The sequence below is a fragment of the Artibeus jamaicensis genome, unplaced genomic scaffold, assembly GCF_021234435.1.
Source record: "Artibeus jamaicensis isolate MK-2021 breed Jamaican fruit bat unplaced genomic scaffold, CSHL_Jam_final contig_373, whole genome shotgun sequence".
Classification (NCBI taxonomy): Eukaryota; Metazoa; Chordata; class Mammalia; order Chiroptera; family Phyllostomidae; genus Artibeus; species Artibeus jamaicensis.
In genome coordinates this window covers 4,682,501-4,703,132 of record NW_026521807.1, presented here as the reverse complement: position 1 = coordinate 4,703,132, position 20,632 = coordinate 4,682,501, and the positions used below count along the sequence as shown (strand labels likewise).

Sequence of the window (20,632 nt, the reverse complement as noted above, 5' to 3'; positions counted from 1 at the left end):
CTTATTATATGCAATGTATCTATCTCAACTCCATACTATTCTCTTCATTGTTTTAAAAGTGGTCCTTGCAACCCCTAAAACTGTTTCACGATCTGCTAGTGACTGGTGACCACATTTCAAAAAGCACTGCCTTGTTGAGGTGCAGGCCCTCCTAGATAAACACAAAGCATCTTGGACACGTTACATGATAGCACTCCCCTGACCTCACTGGCTCCACCAGGTGAGGAGTTAATCCTGTGGCATGGCCGTGCTCCCACATGGCCAGCAGGGAAGGCATGCAGCTCCACTTACCATTAATTCTCCGACCAGCCTTCCTATTAGGACTGGGGGCAACAAATGGTGTGTTCAGGGTCCACTCCCCTGAGTTGCAAATCCCAGCTCAGACTGGCCAAGAAGAGCTGGTAGGAGCTGAAGGTACAAAGCACAGGAAAGAGTTCATATGGCAGTGAGGGAAACAGTACCAGGAACTGGACCAAGTTTTGAACTGCTCGGATGTGGGAAGCAAATGTGGAGAAATGTCGCTAACTCAGTACTGAGGATATGTACCATGCATATTAAATCCAAAAATATACTAAATCACATACTAGATGGGTATTTTTCTTCAAGAAAACAAGGAGAGAAGGAATAGGGGAAGTAGGAAGTATGAGAGGTGGGGGGAAATGGTAGAGGGGCAAAAACATACCAGGACTTCACAGAATCTTCTTGTTCTATGGATGAAGAGTCAGGCCAATGGCTACAAAGACCCCACAAAATGAGGATGGGACCCCACAAAAATCACTATGTCGTACAGCTGAAACTAATACAATAGCTATAATTGAAAAATAAAAAATGTATTAAAAAAGAAAAGAAAATACGAATGGGTAAGTCTAAGTCCACAAATGTTCAGAGATAAGCAAGTACGGAGGGGTTCCGAACCAAACTAGCCTCAAGTTCCTGATGGAAGGTAAATAGTGAAACATCACTAGAAAGGAAGATGAGTGAAAAGACTCTCTCTTTGAACTATGAAGAGGAAAAGGGAAAAAAATAAATAATTGACAAGATCCTAAGGACAGAGGCTACCCCTATTAAGATTTCAATTGAGGAAACCTTTGTATTTTATTATCTTATATCTTAATAATAGAAGGTAGACTTACCAGCATCAGATTGGACTAGTGGGTTTTGACACTTACTAACAAGGCATTTCACACAATTAAATTTTCAACCCCAAATAAACAGGTATATTTACAAAAGTACAAGAAGTAAAACAATTCTGGACTTCAGGCCAAGTTGTAGGCGTAGGGACGCTTTGCCTGCTTGCACAACCAAAAGAAGGACAACAAATTTTAAAACAAAAAATAATCAGAACTATGAGAAAAATCAAACTGTATGGAAGCCTGACAACCAAGGAGTTAAAGAAGAAACATTCATTCAGATTGGTAGGAGGGGTGGAGCCAGGCCGCCAGGGTGGAGAGGATGGTGAGGAGCAAGACTGCAGCTGGAGTACCAGTAGGAAGAGGTGGCAGTGGACAGTCCCAATTTGTGTGCAGATAAACCAAGAGGAACAACTGGGGAGTGAGACAGACCATGCAACCCAGGTTTCCAGCTTGGGGAAACAAAGCCTCAGAACTTCTTGCTATAAAAACCTGTGGGGGTTGCAGTAGTGGGAGAAACTCCCAGCCTCACAGGAGAGTTCTAAGGAGAGACCCACTGGATCCTAGAATATATACAAACCCACCCACCCGGGAAATCAGCACTAGCAGGACTCAATTTGCTTGTAGGTAGTGGAAGAAGTGACTGAAAGCTGGCCAAGAGGCAAGTAAGCAGCATTGTCCCCTCTGGGATCCTCCCCCCACATACAGCACCACAACAGTGACTGGGTTGCCCTGCCCTGACAAATACGTAAGGCTCCACCCCTTACTACATTAGAAGTGTGCTGAAACAAAAAACTATGGCCCAAATGGAAGGAAGAACACATTAAAACTCCAAAAACAGAACTAAAAAATTAAGAGACAGCCAACCTATCAGATGAAGAATTCGAAACACTGGTAATCAGAATGCTCACAGAAATGGTTGAGTATGGCCACAAAACACAGGAAAAAGTGAACGTTATATAAAGTGAAATAAAGAAAAATATACAGGGAACCAAGAGTGAAGGAAGGAAATTGGACTTAAATCAACAATTTGGAGCAGAAGGAAGAAATAAACACTCAACCAGAACAGAATGAAGAAACAAGATTTCAAAAAATTGAGGTGAGGCTTTGGAACCTCAGGGACAACGTGAAACGTTCCAACATCTGAATCATAGGAGTGCCAGAAGGAGAAGAGGAACAGCAAGAAATGGAAAACTTATTTGAAAACATAATAAAGGAGAACTTTTCCAATCTGGCAAAGGAAATAGACTTCCAGAAAGTACAAGAAGCTCAGAGAGTCCTAAAGAAGATGGACCCAATGAAGCACATACCAAGGCACATCATCATTACATTACCCAAGATTAAAGATAAGGACGGAATCTTAAGGGCAGCAAAAGAAAAGGAGACAGTTACCTACAAAGGAGTTCCCATAAAACTATCACCTGATTTCTCAAAAGAAACCTTCCTGGCAAGAAGGGGCTGGAAGGAAATATTCAAAGTCATGAAAGATAAGGACCTACATCCAAGATTATTCTATCTAGCAAAGCTACCATTTAGAATGGGAGGGCAGATAAAGTGCTTCCCAGATAAGGTCAAGTTAAAGGAGTTCAATGGTCACCAAGCCCTTATTATATGAAATGTTAAAGGGACTTAGAAGGGACTACTGATCAAAAGTATGAACAGTAAAATGATAACAAACTCACAACTATCAACAACTGAACCTAAAAAAACAGAAACAATCTACACAATCAACTAGAACAGGAACAGATTCACAGAAGTGGAGATCACATGGAGGGTCATCAGAGGGGAGGGGAGAGGGGGACAATGGGGTAAAAGGTACAGGGAATAAGAAGCATAACTGATAGGTACAAAATAGACAGGGGAAGGTTAAGAATAGTATAGGAAATGGAAAAAACAAAGAATTTATATGTACAACCCATGAACATGAACCAAGGTCAGGGAAATGATGGAGGAAGGGGGACAGGTACAGGGCAGAGAGGGATAAAGGGGAGAAAAAAATGGGACAACTGTAATAGCACAATCAATAAAATATACTTAATTATAATAATAAAAACAATTCTGCACATCTTACACAATTGCTTCCCAATTTTCTGTTCAAGCTCGCCCTGCCTTGGGAGTGCTCTGTAATAATCAGTAAGAGCAGTCCTCCAGACTCCAAAAATGCTGTTTCTTCCTATTCCACTACTGTCAATAAACCATTTACACTTTTCAAGGAGAGATGTTCCTGCAGTTATATTCAAAGAAATGCACAAGGACATTCCTTATTTAGATAAGCCCGGTAACAAACACTTTTGAAGAGTAACTATAAGCTATTAACTTATCATGTTTTAAAATTTGAATTTTCATATATACGTTAGTATGTTTAAACAAACTAATTTAGAGTGGCATTATTTTTTTTAAGTTTTCAAGAATAAAAACAATGAGGAAAATTATAGGGAATTAATATAGTCTTGCCAAAAGAAGTGACTTAGGTTAGCTATGTTAGCTATGTCCATACCATTTAAATATACATTTACCATCATATACATTATATGTATAAATTTCCAGCTACTAAAATAATTTCTATGTTTATAAAACCCAAATCATTTTTCCTAAGAAAAACAAATAGAAAATAGCCATTTATTCTCCCCATTCCAAAAGTCACTTGTTTAATCATTCTTTACCAAGTATGTATTAAGTACCTACTATGTGCAAGCTACTCCGATAGGTGCTGGGAACACAAAAGATCGTTACGATACACCTTCCACCGCCAGCCACCCCTTCTCAGTCTTTTTCACAGGAAACTTCTTACCCAACCCCTCCTTAATATTGCTTTCCCTCCACTGCTTCACCTTTGATTCTCCTTCGGTTTCACATTACATTACCTTCTCTCCAGTCCCCACATCTGTCCTGCCTCAGGCTACCACGCTCACTCTGGCAGAGCAGCCAACCAAACCGCACTCTCTCACACCTCCATCCACCTTGCTGTCATTCCTCAGGTCTCGGTTCTGGCGTACTTTTAGGAAGTCTGGCCTGACTGCTCCAGGCAAAGGTTGATGTTCTAATGCTACCAGTTACTCTGTAAAACCTTAACAACTGGCACTTTCATTGTAATTATTTATTGCCATGACTACCTCTTCCGTAAGAATCTGGAAGGTAGGGATCTTATTCATTTTTATATCTTCACCATCTAGTAATGAACTTGGCATATAGTATGCACCCCATAAATATTTTTAAGAATAAATGAACGAATGTACAATGATGGGGAACTCAGAGGATGTACCACCAACTTGAGAGTCTACTGGAAACATCTGCCAATATAGATATTTTTAGGGATAAGAAAAGGATAATCAATGAAAATTTACTGCTAGCTACCTAAATTAATAAAATAAACCTGAAGGACGAATAAAATACCTTAATTCAGAAGGTGAGCTATTATGAAAAAAAAAGGAAAGTGACCCATCTTCAGGCCGTTTCTCAGCCTCGAATTCATTGTCTGTATTTCTCTAACACTCTGGTTTAGATTTACTGTTTCACTACAGCAATGGCCCCACTTAGGCTGAATTTATCTCAAACACGCACACAGGATCAAAATGATAAGAAGAAAAAGTGACGTATGTTGCCCCTACAACATGTTCCAACATGTTTCCCCAACTTAAGTCACTGCCCCCACCTTCCGAACGCTGCCACATCCATGAGCACATTATTACCGCACCCTGTTGGTTTCTGTTAAATTAACCCACATTTTATCAACTGGATTCCTTTTACACCATACAAATTTATGAAATCACAGATCTGATTCACTAATTACATGTTTTTAGTACACCTTAAGTAACTATTTACATACGAAAGTAAAAAACGTTTATTTGTGAGCTCCTTAGAATTCTATCAGGTAAGTAAAACAGGAGTGACTCGGCTCTACCTGCATGACCCACGTGCGACGAACTGCCCCTACTCCAGGCCGTCCCTCTCTCAAAACAGGGCTCCGGACGTGATGGGTGCCCTCCTGTGGGCTCCCTGAATTCACTTGGTGTTGGTATTTCTTCAAGTGATTTTGATTTTTAGCTTTAAAACTTATTTTTTTAATAAGCCAGAAAGGAGAAATTTCATAAGAAGGTAGTATGACTTAATCCACATGAAAGCATTCTGAAAGTACTTATTAAACTTTACTGAATTCCAAAACTACTTATTAATGAATTCCAAAACTACTTATTAAATTCCAAAACTACTTATTAAAGTAATTTAAAAGTTTTTACTTACAAAAATATTTCAACAGTAGTAATGGATGTTTCAAAAAAGAAAACTAGAATTACCTGTACTATCACCTTAATGGTCTTTTTAAAGGGGCCTTTGCTAGCATGGATGGGGGGCTGGATCACAGCTTTTCTGTAATGTTTCTCTATAAATATTCTCAAGACAAACAGAAAGGGTAACAATCAGGATAATAACATAGATTTCCTAAGGTTTAAACTGAAACCTTATAAACATATTTAAGTAAATGAAGATAATTAACCTACGAAAAATTGGTAGCTTATCATTATTTAGAAATAAAACATTTATCTTAGTACAATCTTTGAGTAATAGTCATTCTAAATTACCATATGACACAAACTAAATCGGTCTAAACTTTGAGAAATAAAAATAAGTGGGAGCTTTCAGTAGCTTTTAAACTGTAATTCACAGAATATACAAAATCCTTTGGAGACCTCTTGTGGTCGAAGTTAAGAATACAAGAAAAACCAAATACGTACTTCAAACGTGTACTCTATAATCCCAAGCCATTCTTCTGCCTTTTTCCACACAGCTTTATTATTTCTTCAGTATTAGTAAGATATCAACCAATAACTGATAAAAAGTGCTATTTTTACATTCAAGTTTACAGTAAAAGAAAAAGAGAAGATTTTAAGTCTGAGACATAAGACTCTATCACTATTTAAAATGGACAAGAAAATACCAAAGGAAACAAATTTTCTCCTCGACAATTCAATGCTATATTGTTTACTGATAGTAAAAATGAAACACAACTTTGGCCAGGGACGTTTTTCATACTTACTAATTAAAAACAACTATATCCCAGTTGCTGATTTTCTTTTCTTTTTTAACGTGACTGCAACTTTTACCTCAGGTTGAAAAAAGCTAAATTTCATGGCTGCCAAAATGGACTCGCTAGCATTTAGGGGGGAAACTAAGATAGGACCACACCTCACACAATAAAGCAAAATACAGAAAAAGTGAATTAAAAGCTAAATGCTAAAATTAAATTAAGTTTTTAAAGAAAAATAAATTGACTAAAGTAAAATACAGAGGATTACTAAAGTATTTTCAGAATGCCAAGAGATCTAAGTTTAAAAATAAAGCAATGCTACCATAAGCATGGAGGACTTAATTGGTGCAGTCTACCAAAAACACAAAGAAACAGTGAGTTAAAATAGAATCAAAAATGTTTCTTAAAGAGAGTACGTAAAAAAAAGAACTCCCCAAGAGCCAAAACAATATGAGAACCAGCTGTAGATGAGAGAAGACACCATAAAGGCTATACACAGAGAGAACAGAAGGTCCAACATACTTGATTTCTTCTGATAAGAATTTCAGAAGAGAACTGGGGAGAAGTAATAGTAAAAGAAATAATGGTGGTGGAGGAGGAGGGAAGGGAGAGAGGAGAGAGGGGGAGAAGAAAAAGAATAGCTTCCACTATCGAGAGCTTTCTATACTATATTAATTTACTTAATCTTCACACAATCCTATAATGTAAAGCACTCTTATTTCCCTATTTTAAAAAGGAAATCAAAAGACAACACAGTTGAGTAATTCAGCCAAAATCACTACGGGGAGGAGCCAATCCTCCAACCCAAAGCTCACGTGACAGAAGCCACCTACTGGACCACTTGACACCGGAATCTCCGCTACTCCTATCTGTCCATAAATAGAGATTAGTTTTAGACACTCCACAGAAATGGGACTCTTGACTTCACTTAGTCTGATATGCAAACAAAATAAAAATTACACGTGGTCACTAAACACAGGAAAAATTACACGCCCTCAATGATAATCAGAGAAACACAAATTAAAACAAGACAAAGGCAAAGGCAAAGGCAGCCATGGAATTTGGAAAACCTACACAGGGCACCCAAACTATCTTCAGTAGGCCAAATGGCTTTTACATCTCATTTAATGAGTAAACATTTAGGAATACCACCAGGCAATGCTCTCTGCCAGCCAAATAATTCAGTTTTGGCAATGTCTTTGTGGAATGCATACACATTTTATTAAATTTTAACTTTACTGTTTACAAAAATAAGTAGAAATCAGAAATGAAAGTACTGATTCCCTTTAGTCTCAATTACAGCTGACCTTGAACAACTTGGGTTTGAACTGCACAGGTCCCCTTATACGTAATTTTTTTCAATACATACAGTCAGCCTCTGTATTTGTAGGCTTCACATTCACAGAGTCAATCAACTGAGGATCAAAAAGAGTATTTTCAATCCAAGGCTGAAATCTAAGGCTGAGGAGGGCCGACTGTACGCATTATTCTGTACCATTTTATTCAAGGGCTTGAGCATGTGTAGTTTTTGGTTGATATGTGGGGTCCTGGAACCAACCACTTGCAGAAACAAAAACTTAACTGACTTGTTAAGTTTTGGGGGAGTCAAAAGTAATACATAGATTTTTCAATGGCACAGCAGGGGTGGGGGCACTGCAGCCCCCAAGTTGTTTTTCATGAGTACCCACTGAGATATTGGCAGATAAAACGATGTTCTCTAGGATTTGCTCCTAATAAATAACCCAAGGAAGGAAGGAGTAGGGGGATGGATGAAGTGGGATTGGCTGCGTTGGGAAATGCTGAAACTGCCAGTTTGATTCACAGAGGTTCACTACACTATTCTGTATCATTTTGTATATGCTTGAACTTTTCCATAATAAAGCAAAACATAGATGGGAATTTTTAAGGAAAAAAATTAACAGGACAGAAAAGTGATTCCAAACATAAATCCAAGGTCACAAACAAAAGGTAATATACATACATGGAAATAATACACTAAAATATTTAACAGCAATTATCTGTGAGCTACAGTATTTGACTTATTATTTTTATTTTTTAACTCCCAACTTTTCCTAAATAAACACATATTATAAAAGCATCTTTGAAAGACATTCACGTTAAATAAAAAAGGCACATTCTTAACTCTAAGAACAAAGAAACATATGGAACTTCACCTATCAATTAATCAGATTTTCTGACTTGTCAACTGACTAACTGAGAATCTGTGTGGGCTCCCCTGCGTAGTCCAAAGTCCAAATTCCTCGATCTATGAAGTCTCCTGCACTGGCGCCCCAGCCCGCGCCAGGCTCTTCTCCCACCACACTCCTCCAGGTGGCAGTATAGAGTCTTCCGAAGCGGGCACCTTCACACTGGTTACTGAACAGGCCATGTCTTGTGAGTCTAGTTAGGTAGGTACACACCTGCCTCTCCTGTTGGATTATAAACTCTGCCAGGCACGGGCCGCAACTGCACCTTCTTCCTATGCATGCCACAGTGCCTAGCACGCTGCCTCACAAATAAAAGGTGTGGCCTTAGAGCTAATAAATAAAATTCATGGACAGAGCCACAAATTGAAACTTGTAGCACAGATCATGTATTTTCAAAGTAATACAAGCTTTCTAAGAAATGAACCCTAAATTATCTCCAGAAACTGAAGATTAATGACCAACTAATATCATTAAACCCCTTTAACAATCAGTTTCTAAAGTCCTACTGATATTACAGGTAGTCCGTTTTTCTTTTTTTGACATTTCTACTACCACTGTTGAAATATTTTTAGAAGTAAAAAATTTTCAGCAGCCTCCAGCCTGAGTTTCAGAACCTGCTGCTCTCCAGGGCCGCGCACCGTACCTGACAGCTGTGGCGCGGTGGATGAGCGCCTCCGTGCGCTCTGACAGGCGGGTGGGGAGCAGTAGCTCGGCCGGCTGCAGGCCCAGGATCCGAGTTTCCAGCTCCGAGCGGGAAGCAGAGTCCTGGAAACTATCAAACACGACCTCGCCTGTGGCAGGCTGCACTCCCTGAAAACAATAAAATGGCACGTCACAGAAAACATGTGTTCCCAATTATAACTATGACACAGCGTAGATAAGTATGGAAATACCAAAGATGACACACTTTCCAGCATGTACTCCATTTCTAAAAAGTCTGAAATCTGTCTGCTTCCCCAGACTCTTAATGAGCAGTCAGGTTCACCAATATCCCAACTGTGCCACATGGGATTGTACAGCGGTACCGAGTCCAAGTCCTCCTGATCCCACAAACCTGAGGGAGTCACTGTGACAAGTTACCAACCCTCAGTGTCCTCCTCTCCTACTGGGACTAAACCAGCCTACCTCCCTCTCAGGGTTCCTGAAAGGTTCAAGTCAGAAAACATAAATGCTCTGTAAACTATAAAGCATTATACAAACACCAGTGTCATCACTAAAAGTAATGAAGTGATATGTTCCTAGTGACCTGGCCAAAACAGTAGTAGTAAATTTCTATTCAATTATATAAAGTTAATAAATAAAAAAGTGTAACATTTGGCCCCGGTTTATGTGACTCAGTGGGTTGAACATCATCCTGCAAACCAAAAGGTTGCTGGTTCAATTCCCAGTCAGGGCACATGCTTGGGTTATGGGACAGGTCCCCAGTTGGGGGCATTCGAGAGGCAACCAATTGATATTTCTCTTGCATATCAATGGTTTCTCTTCCTCCCTCTCTCCCTCCCTTCCTCTCTCTCTAAAAATAAACAAATAAAATCTTTTTTAAAAAGTATAACTTCTGCAAAAAAAATCAAATATAACCAACTCTGAATGAACCCCAGGTAGATTATCTATCCAGGGAATAACCATGATAACTAACACCCCAAGCCAATAAAGGCAAAGATAAACTGGAAAAGATCATGGTTTAAAAGAGGTGAAAAAAGTTCTTAAGCAATTTACCCAAGGTCACAGAGCGACAGAGTCGCAGAGCCAGGAGTCATGGAGTCTGACTCCAAGGCTACACTCTTGTCCACTACGAACACTTAAGAAATGCAGGGAGCTAGTTACATACTGTATTAGCTCACAGGAGAAAATATAACCAGTCCCTACACTCACATGTGGCTGAAGGAAAGTCAACTGATACAGCCTCTTCTGAAAACAGCCTGGCATTTTCTAGGGAAGTTGAAAACATCCACACTCCATCACTCAGCAATTCCTGCCCTAGGTAGGCACTCTTGAGAAACTCAGACACATGTACAAAAAGGGTTTATAGTGGCGTTCTTTGTACCAACCCTGGAAAGAACCCACATGTACATCAACAGAATGATGAATAAACTGTAGAACATACAATGAAACACAACCTAGCAACTGACAGAACTGCTACCGTAAAACATGTAAATAAATCCCACCAGTACTTTGTAAACAAAAGCAGCAACCCCCTCCCCAAATATACACCATATGTTGACATCTGTTGATGGTTTAGGTGGTAACACTAACATTAAAAGCAAGGAAATGACGGCCGCACAGATCTGGACTGCGGCTGCCTCTGGAGCGTGGGGCCCTCCTGCAGACAGGGTTGTAGTTCGGACCCGGGTGCTCACCTCACGGGACACTACAATTATGCATTGTTTCATGCATTTTTTCCTCTTGAACAGTTTATCATTTTTAAAAAATTCTTCATTTCTGGTTCAAGCAACCTCCTGAATTCTAGCCCAAAGACCTTCCTCCAGTGCCCAGGTGGCTGGACTAAAGTACATTACTATATGTGTGTAAGTTTATCTCCCAGTCTACCAGCCAAACATTTACAAAAGCCATTTATAGAAGTTCAAGTCACAAATGTATCAGACAAACATCCCTTTGTTCTTTTAAATCAGAGAAAAGGTTTCTATTGTAACACCTGCAATGTCTGTTACTCTGTGTGTGCGTGTCTGAGAAACCCAAAGTCGGCCCGTGTACCACCGCACTGCCCAGACTGAAGACATGAGGCCTGATGGCAGAGGAACACGGTGAAGCCTTTGACGTCAGACTGTCAATAACCCAGAGATAATGCCCAGAGGGTGACTGGGGCGCATGTGACACTCGTGACCACGAGAACAAATCCAGCAATGAGAGTACTGAGAGTAAAGGCAGGAGAGTTCCACAGCAGTCACACTGAGCTGGAGAAGTTGGGGCAAATCCTGAGGGCCTTGTCCAATAAGAGTTGGATGCAGGAGCCTGGAGCTCAGAAGACAGGTGCAGCCGGGGCCCAGAGCTCTGGATCTCACTGACCCAAATGGGGTTGCTGAGGTCAAGACCAGGTCTCGAGAAAACACCTGAGATGCAAACTACTGTTTCTCCCACCCAAGTTCATACACTAGAGTTAGCTTTGGCAGTGGGTCAGAGGGTATTTCTAAAAGCACTAAGTTATATATTATCAACTGTGTTCTTTAGTGTCAGGTAAATATAAAATAGCCCATTACCAATGCTAATTCCTAAGAGCAAATAACCTTACTATTTATAAATAAATCCAACTGCCTGTGGCTAGAATAAAGTGCTTCTTAAGGATAAAAAATCATTTAGAGCCACCAAATAGTAATGCTAACTGCCCCACAAAAGGCTTACTGGTTAAGCAAACATCAAGTTAGCAGAGTTATGCAGCCAGAAAAAAAGTATTAAAAGGTCCTTTGGAGACATCTGGGTTGTAAGAATTTTTGTTGATATTGCAGCTAATTTCAAAGAAAACAAAGAAAATTACTTATTACTTGGGCAAGGAGTCCTACTTTTGCATGACCTTCCACAGATCAAGGGAGTCTAATAGTCCTGAGGGCCCTACAAAGTCCATGGCCTTGAGCTGAGTCCGGTTGGTCTGTAAACAGGAAAACTCACTCACAAACTGCCTGAGGACAAGATCAACAGAACTATGATTCACAAATCACATTTGTCTGGAAGACTGATCGTAAATATTCGTAATACTAATTAAATATGAAGTCTTATATTGCACAACTATCGTTTCCCCTTCGTTCTGTTCTTCCCTCCAAATCTATATACAGCAATCCCATAATCATTTGTGTTTCATTTCGAACCCCTAGAGCAGGGGTGTCAAACTCATTCCCACCCGGGGCCACATCAGCCCTGTGGTTGCCTTTCAAGGGCCAAAATAATTTATAAATGTAACTATTCCTTAACTGTTAAGGAGCTGAAATTACATTCGGCCCTTGGAAGGCAACCACGAGGCTGATGTGGCCCCCACTGAACATGAGTCTGACACCCCGATCTAGAGGAAATCTGTAAAACCCTTTGCTCTCCATGCATGTGCTGGTTTCGTGTTTTATTCTGCCGCCTGTATGTTGTTCTTGTTCATGCCCATCACTGTGTCTGTCTTCAACCCTAAACTTCTAGAGCACATGGACAGAGACTATCTAGACCTCTCATGGCACAGAGTGCCAAGTAGCCATATGAGAAAACTGTAACTAGTGATTTAACATATAAAACTATGAGAAAAACTTTTTTAAAAAGTATAATTACTTGAGGGCACACTTCATCAGATATCCTCATTATAAACCATTCATGATTGCTCACTTCAAGATACCATGAACATATATCATTTGTTCTTCACCTACCTAGTACTTACCACGATTCCAATGAAAACATCCCCCTTCTTTTTGTCCTTAGCGTTTTCCTTATTTTCACAGAGGCACAGAAGATAGCTGGTAGAAGTATCCGTCATTATCTCATCAATATTTATAGCATCATCCAGCTGGACTAAAGGATTCACATGTAATAATTATTAAAGAAAAATATATGCTACATTCCCATTAATACAAACTATTCTCTCTTTTAAATTACGAGTTCATTTTTCCAGCCATTTTTACTCTGTAAAAATCTTAAGGGAATAGAAGAGATAAATGGTGATGGAAAAAATAAAATTAAAAAATAAATAAACAAAAACGTCTTCCATATAGCATTCATTTTGCTGATTTAGTCCGATCACAGTTCTAGGTCTTCTGTTCCCTCAGACACACGGGTCATGAGGACAGACAACTATTATCTTCTGACTTCCAAAGGGCCCAGGAGAGTCCCTCAGACCCTGTGGAAGCCCAAATGTTAACCCTCTACTTTAGACTTAAATCCTTAACAGTTCCCTAATGCTTAATCCTGTAAGTCAAAGCTGAACACGCTAAAATAGTATAAATTACTTTCTTCCTTTAAAGTGCCTAATAGCTCTCAGAAATAGTATGACATTTTTGTAAAGACAGGAGAAAACAGAAACACACACTCACACGTGTGCATGTGTGTGTTGAGTCCATTAATTAAATTCTCAGGGATAAATACCGATTTTAGAGGAGGTCAGTTTGGGAACATCCAATTTGGACATCAGCTAATACAGTAGTAGCAAAAGAGAAGCAGGAAGGGGGACTGTTTTAGGAGCAGGCTTCGATTAAGAGGTTCAAGTTCAGGAAAAACAAACAATAAAATTACCAAAGTCTTAGACTGATCAGCTTAGAATAACACAGAGCTGTTAACGGTTTAGGGTCCATTTTTAAGTAATAGCCACTCCCCATTCATAATATTAACAGATAAAACAGTCTTCCTAATTTGGGTAGAAGCTAAGCAGGTCTCTAAATAAACAGATTTGTAATAAACTGAAACAGAAATATTACTTTCACACTGTATCATTAAGACCTTCCTCATAGTTCTATTCTTTAAGGTTTTTATCATTTATGCTGTTGCAGTAGTTCCAGCTTTCCCTCCCTTTCCCCACCCCCCCCCCCCCCCGCAGAGCCCATCCCCATACTGCCTGTGTCCAAGGGCTGAGCATAAACGTTCTTTGGTCGATCCCTTCTCCGTCTCTCATCCCATCCTCCCCTTCGTATTCTTTTATTCTGAGACACCTGACTCCACCCCACAGCACAGACTTTAAAATACATCCTTATCTCATTTTATACATAATCATTTGGGTTTTAAAAATTAAAATAATTTTATGACTTTGCTATGAAAATCACTGTGACTGACCATAAATTCTGAAGCGATTATTCTGCAAACTAAGGATTCTTACAAAGTGAGACAGCTCCACCTATCATCTGTTTTCAAAAATAATATAATTTTTATAAAGCCAACAATTAATGAAGATGGCCTATGTTTTATAAGTAATTTCCTGTGTGTTGACTTTTTAGTTTCCGTTTCTCATTTTGAAGTCGGTAACCTACTTTTTAGGTCTTGCCTCAGGAAGATGTGGAGGAGCTTATACACCGCAGCTCCTCACCACCGCCCACCCACCGGGTCTAGGAAAGACGGGATTTCAAGTCAGTTGCTAACCTGCCATTATCTTTTATCAAGCTGTCCTTTTTCTTGTTCTTAAAGTATGATAAACTCTCCTTTTACTATGGCATTTGGGGGACAAAAAATGCTTGTTTCCTGCCATTCCCGACCCACAGCCCTCAGCAGCACACTAATCAAAGGTTGAAGTAACCGTATCCCCCCATTTCATTAAAAACATACCCAAAAAAACAGTTTTTTTAAAAATGCTACTTAAAACAAAGATTTCTGAAATTTAACAGGAAATTTTCTATTCAAAAAGGATATCTTCTCCAATAAGTGTAGATTTTGTATACAGAGCAGTCAATTTCCGGGAAAAGAGTGAACTTTTGTTGTCCCCAATGGCCTTTAATGCTGCTGTTTCAGTTTGCTTCACAACTCCCACCTTTGGCAAAAACAAGAAATATTAAATATCAAATGTGATTAAAAAAAAAAAACTTTTAAAAACATGTTTGGAGATGTTAAAAGTTCAATTCTGAAACACAACAGATTTTTTAAATTTTACCTCAACATCTTTTATGTTAAAACTCATGAAGATATAATGCTAATAATTATGCCATAATTTCATTTCCCCAAAATGCCAAACTCCAAAACCAATCAGAGCCTACCACCTTACAAAATCCATTTTCACTCTGGGTCGGATCCCCTACTCCCACAAGCTGAAGCCGAAGCTGACCTTATACCCCTTTGCCACAAGGCGGCGCACGTGAACAAACAGTCTGTGCGTAGGTATGCTCGCGGTCATAAAGTTGTGATCTAAATGGCAATAAATATTGAGCTCCCGGGCTGCAATCTAAAGAAATGAAAAAGAGAATATCAACAAATTTTCATTTCAAGATCCCTTGTGTGGTATTTGTTCACTTTTTAAAAAGCTCATCAAGGTATACACGTAGGATTTGTGCTCTTCTCTATTTGTGTGGCGTTTCAATAAAAAGTTTCAAAGTCATTCCCTGTGTAGAAGCCTACAGTTTAAACTAGTATTTTTGGCAGTTCCCATGGCCTAACCTCAGGGTCAACATCTGTAGCTACAAATGACTCAGAATAATATGACAGGTCTTCTTCTATGTCCTTAGCTCTATCAAAACTTTAAAATGTGCTGAGCTTTCCCTGTAATGCAATTAGAATAAGAAACTGTAATGGAATAAGAATTTAATACCATAGCACATAGAAATAATTCAAAACTAGGAGATATTAAGGGTATGGGTACATAAATTATAAACTACTTGAACAGAGGGTGTCTTTGAGGAAGTGAGGAGAGAAGCCCCCGGTCTGGTTAGCTAATTAACGATGCATGCATGACAAAAATGCAGAAGCGGGCACCACCACCTGCCTCCCTGCTCTTCCAGACAGCACCCCGGCCCCGAGACTGCCCACCAGAGCCACAGAACTCTCACTCCAACATGCTCACGCCCCTAACCCACCATTTCTGAACTGTGTTAGTTCATCGCTGCAGGACAGGGCAGAAAACATCAGCCTTTACTGTAGTTAAAGCTAGATCTGTCGTTTGATCTAGAAAGAAGGGGAGAGCACAGCATTTCCTTTTACCCCTTCAGTTACAGGATGCCAACTACATATTTGTTCCTGTCTGCAGGAAGCATGCTGACTCTGTTCCAAAGTCTAACAGCATAATGCAGGACACGGCACAATGCCATCTGAACTTTCCTGCCACAGCAGGACTAGAAAACTGAAAGAAAAAAGTTGGCCAAGGCTTCACTGCCCATCCACACAGCAGCGGCAGTGCCTCCTCCTCATTCTCTGAGGGTGGACAACCTGACCAGGCCTAAAACTATGGAATCATCAAAATCGCCCAACGGAGTCTTTCCCTAAGCTCGCCCTTAAATGCTCGAATTTACTTCTAACCTTCTTAACTCAGGCTACATCAAATCTCCAAAATAAAATGCAAACCCAGCGCAGATATATATAGTATGATGACTAATACACAGAGACCTGAATGACTTCAATCATCGGTTGGCGTCTGGCAGAGTTAATAGGCTCTTCCACTGTCTGTGGAAATTCGTAAATTAAGGGTAAACAGAGGAACTTACATTTCAAAAACTTTTTCTTGCTTGAGCCTTCATTAGGAAACAGATACATGGTAACGGTACACTCATTAATTGATTCATCCAATCAACTTCTGATAAATAAAAGGTACCAAGCGAACACCATGGAGAATAAGCACCAACATGCCAGTAGGAAGCCCTCACTTTCTTCCCAACAGGTCTAGCTTTCACCAAGTTTGTGTTTATTTTTAGTTTTTACTTTAAACCAGCATTTTTAAAGGGTAATTGATTATATTCACTTCCTCAAAAGGTCAGAAAACAAAACAAAAATACTGAAAAATATTTAAGGCTGGACAAAAAGACCATGAAAACGGGTTTGAAAAAACAACTTACCTCTGCATCTTCCCCAAAGAATCTATACTTGTACCCACACTCCACACACAGAACTGCATCTTTCTGCTGCTCCTTCAGTTCTATGTACTGCAATTCTAACGGCGTGTAGATGCTCTTGGTCCTTTTGTTAGACGGTTTAGAATCAGGAATTTTCTGCAAGTTTTCGTAACTCCCATGTGATGATCCAAAAGGACGGAGATCAGAAAGTGTCTTGTCCTGACGACCAAGAGATTTTTACAGTCGAAAAAGTACTAACCTTAACATTAGTTCCCAGAGACAGGGAATGCAAATTTGACACAAAGCTAACAACTGGTGAATCTGAGGAGGACAAGGCAAATTTTTTGTAGGTTTAAAGTATTTTCAAAATGAAAGACAAAAATAAACGAGCCAAACTAAACTACTGTAGAATTATTAAAGCAAGTTTTAAAAGTCTAAACATTTTAATGTTTTGTACACTTCTTTTTACACTTAATTTCATTAAACCTATTGCAATTAACATTTTTCTTTTCATTATTCGTTTCGGGTGTGCAGGGCACAGTCGGCAGGCAGGAACCTGTCTCTCACTGCTGTGAGGCAGAATCATTTCACGCACAGGAGGGCAGCTAAAGTTGCAGTGTTTTGTGTCTCCAAGCACAGTGTTCCATATTTGGCCACGTAGAATGCACCCCAGCATACGATGCGCACCCATGTTTTTTCCCCAGACTTTCAGGAAGAAAATCTTTCATTTTAATTCTTTGATTCTATTGATTTATTTATTTATATTTGGATACTTGTTTTTTGCATTATAAAGAAATTTCAGCATTTATTTTTTAACATATGGACATTGTTATTGTTTCCTAGAGTTATACTTTTAACACATAAGCATAAATAATTCATAAAAAACATTTATATAGATACAGAATTAGTACTACCCATGTATAATGTATATCCTTATTTTCCCCTAAAAAATTTGGACAAAAGAGTGTGCATTATACACGGCAAAATACAGTATCCCATAACTACTCTAAGAAAAACCATGATTAAAAGTTTTGGAAAAGTAAAGTTGTCATTTACAGATTTTATTTTTTTACTATATTTATGGAAGGGACAGTAATTTAGAGATTATGGTGCTTCTCCACATTTTCAGTAAAAAAGAGGTCCTCCCTGGCTGGTGGGGCTCAGTGGACTAAGCACTGGCCTGCGGACCAAAGGGTCACCAGTCTGGTTTCCAGCCACGCAAGGCACATGCCCGGGGTGTAGGCCGAGTCCCTGGATGGGGGCATGTGAGAGGCAACCGATCAGTGTTTCTCACCCTCCTTTCCCCTCTCCCTAAAAATAAATAAATAAAATGGTTTAAAAAAGAAAAGAGGTCCATGTGCAATTTAATCACTTATAGTTGATTCATTTACTACTATACTTCATGGAATAAAAATAAAAAACTTTCAGAAAGCATAAACCACAAGGTTACATTTTCAACATTAGTATTCCTGCTATCCTTACTTTCCTGTATGAAAACCATAATTAATTCCAATTCACAGCTTAGAGCAAATTCCTTCCTTTTAACTTATTTATACAAAAGGTAAAATGAGACAAATTTGTAGGATAAATTCAACTTCTAATTAATTGTCACTGTGTCACTGCCAGCCCGTAAAAACATTTACTATCTACCCCTGGAATTCAAAATATATATAGCCCCCCAAAACTGGGGACCAGCAGGAGAAGAAAGAGAAATGTCCTCTGCAGCCCAGAGAGGGGAGCTGCGATCCAAGAGAAAACCCAGAAAACATGTACTTTACGTTTGTGGAATGTTCTAGAAACTCAGCTTGGCTGGGACAGCAGGTTTAGATGCAATTTATCTGAAAGTGTAGCCCAGCGAACTTCTGAAGAAGCACAATAACAAGACAGGTATGGAGAGGTGTGGCAAGAGAAAAGTGGGCAACATATCACATTGGACAAAGTATTCGCTTTTAATACTGATGTACAGTTTCTTCTTTATTTCCATGACTTTTATGTAAATTCCAGAAAATTCCACTACATATGTAAAAACTGATGTACAGTTTCTTCATTTCCATGACTTTTATGTAAATTCCAGAAAATTCCACTACATATGGAAAAACTTAATACTTCAACAAATGTTTCCCAAGGGGAAAAAAGTCCTTACTATACAGTCCTTATTCACATTTGGAATGAGAGTAGGCACCGAGGAAAAACTTTTATGCATATATGAAAGTTCGGTCTGAATACTCAAGTATTAAGCAACATTTTTCTTACCACTTGGAGAAAAATACTTCTTAGATGTATAGTGCTCTTTCACATTCCCACAGACGGCATTTTGCATTCAATTTAACATTCTGCACTCAACTGAAGTCTTGACAACTCAGGGTAATTAGATTAATAAACAGAAATTTTAGGATCTATCAAGACTTAACAGGGTTGTTAAATCCACACCAATGGTCCAAGGCCACTGGGCATTTAAGCTCATTCGGTAGCTTTTTGCCATGTGTCTGTGCCCTTCCACGCCATCAAATACTCAGCTATCACTTGTAATAACATCCATCTACTACTTCTAAGTGTCCCTTCTAACTGGTTACTTCTAATCTTCTATGAATCACAAATGCCAGTAAAATAAAAATTAAAATGAAATGAAATGTAAAAGCTCCCTTAACTAATTCTGATGATCAGCCAGGTGAGGGAACCATGCCCTGAGCGGACCCACAGAGACCAATGGCACCTCAGAACCTGCTCTCCTTAGCAGTGGGGTATTCATCTATACAACTGTTACATACCTTCTGACTACCTGGAGATTTGGAATCTTCAGAAGAAACTGCATTCTTTGCACGCAGAAGATTGATGTCATCAAAGTCAGTACATTTTGGCAGAACTGCAAATCTCTCCTGAAGAGGTTCCCTCTGGACTCTATTTTGAGGAAGGGCGGAATCGCAGCAGAATTCTCTCAATTTTTCCAAAGACTTTAAAACAATCTTGGTCTTCGGACATTTCTTCGGCTCTTAGCAAATTAAAAGAAAATAGAACAATAGTGTTTTGTCTCATTATATCAATTCATAACCAGCACAGGGTTTTTAAAGAAAGAGTTTTATACTAAATCAATGTAATATAAGCTATAGTATAAGAAAATTTAAAGACTTGGGTTCAAGGTAAAGATGGCATACATGAAACATACATCTAATTTCTAATATCACTTGGTCCTAAAACCCCCATTAGAAACTACATGGTTTTGCTTTTTTTCAACCCATAAGCCTGTAAGTACAGAAAGAAAAGGAGAGATGAGAATTGCAAATGTAGTATCTGAAGCTAGAAGGAAAAATGAATCAGCAACCAATTAAGCATACCCAAAAGCTAAATCCTAAATCAGTAGTGAAGTAAACCAAGAACCAATCCTATATTTACCACATAAAATGCTTAAAAGGCTCAGGAATTAGGGCACCAGTAGCTCTGAAAATGAACTAAAGGGAGGTTCTAAAGTAAAGAGGATTGGTTCAAAGTAATCTGATCTCTAGACTGCCCTATTATACCCTAAGTCCAAGGGCAGCTGTCCTTTCTCACATCAGCAGAGGTCTGGCAATTTCTCTGGAAAAGGCCAACACAGGCACAGTTGAGATGCAGTACTGTGCCTGAACTAAAAGAATACTAACGGAATACAGTTTCACTGTATGCTGAAAAGCAGCCTCTTCTGAGAGTCTCTTCTCAGAACAGTGCCCTGCACTAAGGCAGAAGCTGGGGAGAATCTGGACTGGGAAATCTCACCAACTCAACAGGAAACACGTAACGATACTGACACCAAGAATGCACCAAGAGGCAACAGAACCACCACTGCAGACACACCTGCTT

General features: G+C 39.2%; 1 protein-coding gene across 3 annotated transcripts in view; it reads right to left on the bottom strand.

The window, feature by feature from the left end:
• The window catches only part of MSH3 (mutS homolog 3), a 139,305-nt gene that overhangs the window by 114,226 nt on the left and 4,447 nt on the right, over positions 1 to 20,632 (bottom strand). For all 3 annotated transcript variants that reach the window (XM_037159290.2, XM_037159293.2, XM_037159291.2), the window contains exons 3-8: positions 19,570 to 19,790; positions 16,805 to 17,020; positions 15,088 to 15,204; positions 14,679 to 14,796; positions 12,727 to 12,872; positions 9,004 to 9,170 (exon numbers count right to left, since the gene is read on the bottom strand). In XM_037159290.2, coding sequence (XP_037015185.2) covers positions 9,004 to 9,170; positions 12,727 to 12,872; positions 14,679 to 14,796; positions 15,088 to 15,204; positions 16,805 to 17,020; positions 19,570 to 19,790 — 985 coding nt within the window. The remainder of the gene's footprint in view (positions 1 to 9,003; positions 9,171 to 12,726; positions 12,873 to 14,678; positions 14,797 to 15,087; positions 15,205 to 16,804; positions 17,021 to 19,569; positions 19,791 to 20,632) is intronic.